At 44.3% G+C, this 7,261-nt stretch overlaps 1 protein-coding gene across 1 annotated transcript in view; it reads left to right on the top strand.

The window, feature by feature from the left end:
* Positions 1-609: 609 nt before the first annotated feature.
* RAD51C (RAD51 paralog C) overlaps positions 610-7,261 on the top strand; it is a gene marked incomplete at its 5' end in the record, with an annotated part of 15,347 nt that continues 8,695 nt past the window's right edge. The window contains 5 exons of the mRNA XM_017730883.1: positions 610-899; positions 1,142-1,308; positions 2,300-2,433; positions 4,843-4,974; positions 7,082-7,148. Coding sequence (XP_017586372.1) covers positions 610-899; positions 1,142-1,308; positions 2,300-2,433; positions 4,843-4,974; positions 7,082-7,148 — 790 coding nt within the window. The remainder of the gene's footprint in view (positions 900-1,141; positions 1,309-2,299; positions 2,434-4,842; positions 4,975-7,081; positions 7,149-7,261) is intronic.

Here is a 7,261-nt window from a genome sequence, read left to right as displayed (position 1 = left end):
TCCCCTGGATATTCCGGGCCTTTCCCCCTTCCCCATCCCGGTCCCTGGGACGCCCCAATGAGGCCTCTGGGAAAGGGGCACAGTGAATAATAATAATAAAAAAAAGACGATTCTGGTAAAAGATCAGCTGACACTGAGTGATGCAGGAAAACGAAAGGGTTCTGTTAGGCTCATTTCCTCTTCTTTCCCCAGCTTCCCTCTTGTTTTTACTACGTGATTTAAACAAAATAAGCTTCTTTGATGTCAGAAAATTGCCGTTTTCAAGGAATGTGTCATGATTCCTCCCTGTGAGGGTGGTGAGGCCCTGGCACAGGGTGCCCAGAGAAGCTGTGGCTGCCCCATCCCTGGAAGTGTCCAAGGCCAGGTTGGATGAAGCTCTGAGCAATCTGGGGTAGTGGAAGGTGTCCTAGGATGGAACTGGGTTGTCTTTCAGGTCCCTTCCAACCCAAACCAGTCTGGGATTTTGATTATGGGTAGCTTTATTATCTATGATAGTAAAAGTTTAAAAATCACACCGTTAGTGCCAGGGCTGTGTGCATGTTGTCCTGAGAGGGTGAATAAGAATCATTTTGTGTCATGCTGCAGAATCAGTCACTGCTTATAAAATAAAGGTGGTGTTTTGTGGTTTTGGCTTCTCTAGAAATTGGAATCTCGAGGGAAGAGGCACTGGAAGCGCTGCAGGTGGTGAGGCAGGAATGTCACAGGGATGCAGCAAGGACGGCTGGGGAATCAGGTGCCACCAGGAGGTGCACAGCCCTGGAGCTTCTGGAAGAAGAGCAAACTCAGGGCTTCATCATCACCTTCTGTTCAGCACTGGACAACATCCTGGGAGGTGGTGTGCAGCTGACAAAAATCACAGAGATCTGCGGAGCACCTGGTGTTGGCAAAACACAGTTGTGGTATTTTATTTTTCCATGATTTCTATGCAAGCAACAATCACTTTTTGTTTCACTCAGCTATGAAATGAGTTCATTTTTCTTGTTGTTGTGCCTGCAATCCCTGATTCTTCTATTCTTGTAAATATAATAATGGCTGTACTGCTCCCTGTTCCGTGTATTCCTCAGCAGGGATATCACTCCAGGAGTGAGTTGGGACAGCTCTGGGGTGTAAATATTCCTTTTTTTCCTGTTTCCCATGGCTGTCTGCAGCTGGCAGTCGATGTCCAGATCCCAGAGTGCTTCGGGGGTGTTGCTGGAGAAGCCGTGTTCATTGACACTGAGGGGAGCTTTATGGTGGACAGAGTGGTGGACATTGCAGCTGCCTGTGTGCAGCACTGCCACCTTATTGCTGAGGCTCAGCAAGAAGAAGGTACGTTGCTAAGTCATTTCTTTCTGCCTAGCAGGCAAGGATGGAGTGAAACAAGTGTCTCGTAGGCTGCAGTGTTACTTTTGGAGTGTTTGCTGACAGCTTTTTATTTCCACCTGTGTGTGTCAAACCCTGAACTACATCTGTGTCTGGAGAAGACTGAGCTGGTCTACTTCAAAAATAATTATTTTTCTACATGGAGATTTTGTGATCATTTTGATCTTGGGGGTTTTAGGTGCTGTGTGAGGTTTTGGTGTTTGCTCTTCCTCCCTTCCTCCCTTCTTCCATTTTTTTAATACCTTAATGATCATGTTTGCACCAACACTCAAACCCAACTCTCCTGAGCAAAACTGAGTGTTTTGTTTCAAAACACAGGAACAGGTGGGGAAAGAAAAAAGGAACAGCAGAATTTTATGAGGCAGTGTTGCTGCTGAAGGCCCATACAGTAAAACCATAGCTGGAATTCAGCTCCTCCATAAAGTCAATACAGCCAGGCTGCATTTAGTAAGAGTTTTCTTCTCTAAGTCATCAGTCACTTGGGGATAAGGACACAACTTTTATGTTACTCATGGAGAATTTATGCACCAAACTTCTGTTTGAACTGAGGTAAAAAGACACTGTATTAAATGAGCTACTGCCTGTATATTAAACAAGGGATGATTAAGAGTCCCTGATGTCCTCTGGTGGTGTTCTGGCTTGAAAATGATTTACTGGAGAAGTTCTTGCTTCAGAAATAAATTTTTCATTGTTGGAGGCCTCCTTTGGAGGCTCCAGTGTGTCTGTGTGCAAATGCTGGGATAGCATGTGCTCACCACCTTCCTGACTTTCAAGCCAGATGGAAAATATGTTTCCACACTCCTTACCTTGCCTGTTCTGTTTCTGGGGGCTTTGCTGTTGCTATGTGTGGAGGGCAGGGTTTGGTGGGATGATGAAAGTAACAATATGCTCGTACAGACTTCTGACTCATTTACTCATCTGTTTGTTTTGTTCTCAGATCATCGGAAAGCTTTGGAGACTTTCTCTCTGGAAAATATCCTCTCTCACATCTATTACTTCCGTTGTCGTGACTACGTAGAGCTGCTGGCCCAGGTCTACCTCCTGCCAGAATTCCTGTCAGAGCATTCCAAGGTAGGGGTTATTGCAGGCTTGTCAGGAGGTGTCACTCATCTTCACGCTGAAGATTTTTGTCTGCTGTAGTAACATGAGTAAACACCTTGGTACCTCGTCAGCTTGGCAGTAAAATATTGGCTGATAGCAGAGTACAAATGTAAAGCCTTCTGCTTGTTTGCCTTTTCATTCCCATCCCAATTACTCTTGAGAGTAATTTGCTTTTGCCGTCCTCCTGAATTTCCACTCTGAGTTGAGGACACTGGGTCTGTGCTGCCACATGTTCCATGTCTGTGAGCACTGAGCTGTGAATCACCACAGAACTGCTCCACACAAGAGCCTCTGAGCCAGGGGGGTGTGTAGTGACCATGAGGGTGGCATCAGAAAGGCTTAGTGCCACTTTTTTTGCCCTAGAAGATCACTGAGGACCAGAGACATCCTGCACCATCTGGAAAGTGACTCTTCTTCTTTTCAGTGCATCTTCTGTTGCTACAAGCAACCAGAGCCTGCAGCTTGACTCTTGGGTGGACTGCAGCCAGAAAGTTTCCTAGTACCTAATGTCTTAGAGAAATGCTATTGTAAGGCAGATTTTCACCACCTCCCCTCCAGATTTCTAGGCTCTGCACTGCGGATCACTCCCTGTCAGGATCTGAGGAACATGACTGTGCCTACTTCTATCAGAGCACAAATCAATGTTGGATTAGATTGTCTTTTGCATATACTCCAAAATTTTTCATTTATGGGAGCTGCTGTGTTCTTGAAAACACAGATGGGAGCCTCACTTTTGCCTGGTGTAGTCTGGTATTTCCCTTTCCCTGCCAGGTACTAACGGTGCCCTGTTGTGTTTGCTCTTGTGGAAAGTACATGGCTTCATTAGCACAGTTCCACTGGGCTGCAGTTCCCTGGAACCATCTGTGCTGATTATAAGGGCTTGGCCTGCAGCCTGGAGTTGGTTGCAGGAGAACCACAAGACCTTCCTCTGATTCTTTGGACAGGCTAAGAGTGACTTGACAGATTGCTCATTGCAGTCCAGCTCTCATTAAAATTAGTCTGATCCCTCTGGAGCCAGGTCTGGGATCACAGGAAGCCTCCAGATTTTAGGGGTTTTTATGAGAGAGACAAAGTTGTAGAGGTTTAAGGATAAAAAAGATGTAGAGTTAGAGATCCAAATGTGCCGTTTGGAAATAAGAATTAGTTTGAGATCTTGTTAATAATATGAGAAAGACTGTTAGAAAATATTCTTGTCATAAAAAACCCAATTCTTTAAGGTCTGCTAGAGCCAAGCTGGCATGGACAAGGCAGGTGTTACCAAGCTCTCTTTATACTTTAAATACTTTAAGTTTTCCTGTCGCCTATCTTAAAACAAGTGCAACTGGGAGAAATTTAACTAAATTGCATCCTACCTGGGCAAATTTGTGATAGCCAAGTTATATAACCATGTATACATACCTGTCCAGCATGTGTCATGTTGATGCTGTTAAACTGGTTGTTCTTAAAGAAATGATACATGAGGAAGATGTACAGACTCATGGGAAAGAATTTGCAGGAAGGAGGGGAAACGAGAATACAGATGAATATCTTCTTTTAATCCCAACTATTTAATCTTCTTTTGCAAATTAAGGGTCTGTTTTTGTCAGCTGGAGGCCCAGGACGATCTCATTGTGATGTTTTTGCAGGCTTGTATGTTCCAGTCATAAAGAGACTTCCCAGTAATGAGTTAAATCAATAATGCAGAAAATCAGGATTCTCGTGTTGTTTCCAATTTGTTATCTTGTGCAGTAATGCAAGAACTTGTAGACATTAAGGATTTGAGTGACATCTGAACATGCAGGCACTGTAAGACCATCCATCTCCCTCCTGTATTTCAAACTTGGGTCATCAAAACAGCCACAACGAATGAAGATAGAATAAATCAAAATCCCAGACTAATGTTTATACAGTGTCTTGAGGGTGATGAGCCAGCAGCTGCAGTGCGCTCTTGACTTCAGCTAATGATTGCTACAAAAGAAATAATTCAGCAAAGCAAACATCTTGAGGCAAGATAGATCCTCAGCTCCAGTGCAGTGTGCCTGGAATATCTTTAGCATCTGTTAAACTCTGTGTTTCCAAGACAGATCACTGATAAGAGCTGAGTTATCTCAGCAGTGGCTTCAGACAGCGTGTATTCTGATTTTGATTTGGATTTGATTTTTTAGGGAGAAGGTGAAATAAATTACTGTTTGTGGAGAGTTGACTGAAGTACAGTTCAGATGTTTAATGAATATTTTCTCCAGCTTCTCCCCTGCAAGGCTTCGAGTCCAGCTTTGCCCATCATATTCACCTAAGTCGGAAACGAAACATTCCACTGCACTTAAAAACAGGTCTGGCTGCTTTTTGTCATTTTTTTATAGGATGGTAATGGCAGTTTTTTATCTTTTCTTCTGCCTTTAGGTCCGGCTGGTGGTGATTGATGGAATTGCCTTTCCCTTTCGCCACGACTTTGAGGACCTGTCCCTCCGCACGAGGCTGCTGAACGGGCTGGCACAGCAGCTCATCATCATAGCCAACGACCATAAATCAGCAGTAAGTCCAAGGCAGGCTTAAATCCCAAAAGATGCTACTTTTTTTTGCAAATAATCAAGGAGATGTGATTTGCTTTTGTCTCTAAATAGCAAAATAAAACTGCAGTAATGTCCTCTGCCTTCATTCTTGCCAGTTTAAATGTAGAGGGATCACAAAGGCAAAACACCTAAAAGGTGGGAAATTCCTAGACTTGCCCAAATAAGTAAAATTTGCATCAGCAAACAGCATCCTGTGGATCTTAAGTAAGTGGTAGAATGGCATTTTTAATGCTGTTTGCCATCATCTCCAATGATTTGGTTGGACAAGGGATGCTCCTCTGATGACTTTACCTACAAAAATACCTCAGAGTATTCAGCAGTTCCAACACAACTTTCCACTCTTTGTTTAAAAATGAGCTATGGAACCACTTTATCTGCTGGATTGGCCTTCTCTTCTGGCATCCATGGAAACCCAGAGCTTCCTTCCTGGGCATTGTTTCTACGTCACTGATGGTCTGGAGGCAGCAGAGCCGCAGCCAGCAGATGGCACTGGGAAGCTGCAGCTGTTCCAGAAGTTGTTTTGGAAGTCTCTGGCAGCTCAGAGAAGCATTGTTCCGGAATTAGAGCTTCCCCAGCCCTCAAAATGGTGTTTATGCCTCTAACAGTATCCAGGTGACTTGTGACCTTGTCACCCACAACCCTCTGGCGCAGTTGGCTTTTGTTCCAAGCAGCTAAAAATAAAACTCCCCTTGTGCTTCCTCTGGGAGCTGTGGGAAGGGAAGAGCCCAGCATTCCCAAAGTGTCCTGCCATGAGCTGTGGAGCTCCTTCCTGCTGCTCTGGGCACCAGGGAGATGATGTTCCAGGGTCTGCAAAGCCTCAGGTTTCCTGAGTGCTTTCCATCACAGCTTGGTACCTGGTGACCTTGAACAGCAGCTGCTGTCATTGGACAGTGTTTTTCTTTGGTCAAGGATAAAATATATAAATTATTTATTCTCAACCAGGCAGTAGTTTGGTGCAAACTTGCCAAATAAACTCTTGCTAAAGGAGTCAGAGCTTCAGGAATGGTTTTGCTTGGATTTGCCCTCTTGTTAGTGGTGTCTGAGTTAGTTCCATGAGCTGTGAGCAGGCTAAATCCAGCCTGCATGCCAGGGATTGCTTGTCAGGCAGCCTGGATGCTCTAATATGGAAGGAAGTCAGATCCTAAACCTGGACTTGGAGTGAGGATGCCCAGCCCTTCTCCAGCAGGGAGATGAGGAGGCTATTTGGGGCTGTTACCATGCACTTGTGATGAGTTACTTCTCTAAAATGTGCAATATCTGTGCTGGGCTCCCAGCTGTGTAAATGTTTTAGGGTGTGCTCAGCAGAATTGTTTCCTCTCACACACTTTCCTGAACTGCTCCAGCACGAATCCTCTGAGCATGTCAAACAATGGAACTCTCTAGGGTCTAAGATGGGTACAATTCTTCATTTTTAATGAAGTTTGTGATTAATATTCCTGGCTCTTTTCTGTCTCACCCACCCCCACTTCTACCAGGGATCTAACCTAGACTGTCTGTGAGCCTCCTACAAGTGATTGGGGCTGCGAAAACACTCCCCCGCTCTGTCTGTTCACTTCCATTCTGCTTTGTGTTGTACCCACTTGTGCATTTTTAGACTACAAGGCACAGAAATTCAGTTAATCACCAGGCTAATGCACGCTGTGAGCAGCACCACCAAGTTCATTTACCCCAGGGACTGAGAGCTGGCTCCTCATGGAGCAAGTCACCTGCAGCTAAACATAGATCCAAACAGGATTTAGGACAAATGTTGTGGGATAAATAAGTTGTGTGGGGTTTGCATCCCTTGGAGAGGATGAAATGGAGGTTTCTTTAAAGTCTTGAATGAAAGAAATCTCCCATTCAAACCAAAAATACATTTTGCAGGGTTCTCTTAATTTGTTTTGAAAAGATGAGGCACCTTTACAGTTTCTCCTCATTAACACAGGAGCTTCATCACAGTTGCCAAGAGTTTTGCCTGAGTAACTGCTTCATCAGTAAAAGCTTTTTGAAAATTCCCTCTCTTCCCTCCCACCAGTATGGTGCTTTTCCAGGACATTTTCTTATTTCTTTGCTTCTGCTTCCTCTTTCAGGTGGTTCTGACAAACCAAATGACAACAAGGATTGGACAAAGCCAGTCCACGTTGGTACCTGCTTTAGGTAAGTGTTTAGCTTTGAGTTGAAAATTGATATAGGACTTCCTTTCCTTTGGCTTTATGTACAAAGAAAAATCATCCAAAAAATGTACCTGGGAGGAGTAATCCTGTAGCAGG

The sequence above is a fragment of the Corvus brachyrhynchos genome, unplaced genomic scaffold (assembly GCF_000691975.1).
Source record: "Corvus brachyrhynchos isolate BGI_N302 unplaced genomic scaffold, ASM69197v1 scaffold283, whole genome shotgun sequence".
Lineage (NCBI taxonomy): Eukaryota > Metazoa > Chordata > Aves > Passeriformes > Corvidae > Corvus > Corvus brachyrhynchos.
The sequence above is the reverse complement of the archived record's forward strand: the minus strand, read 5'-3'. Positions and strand labels throughout refer to the sequence as shown.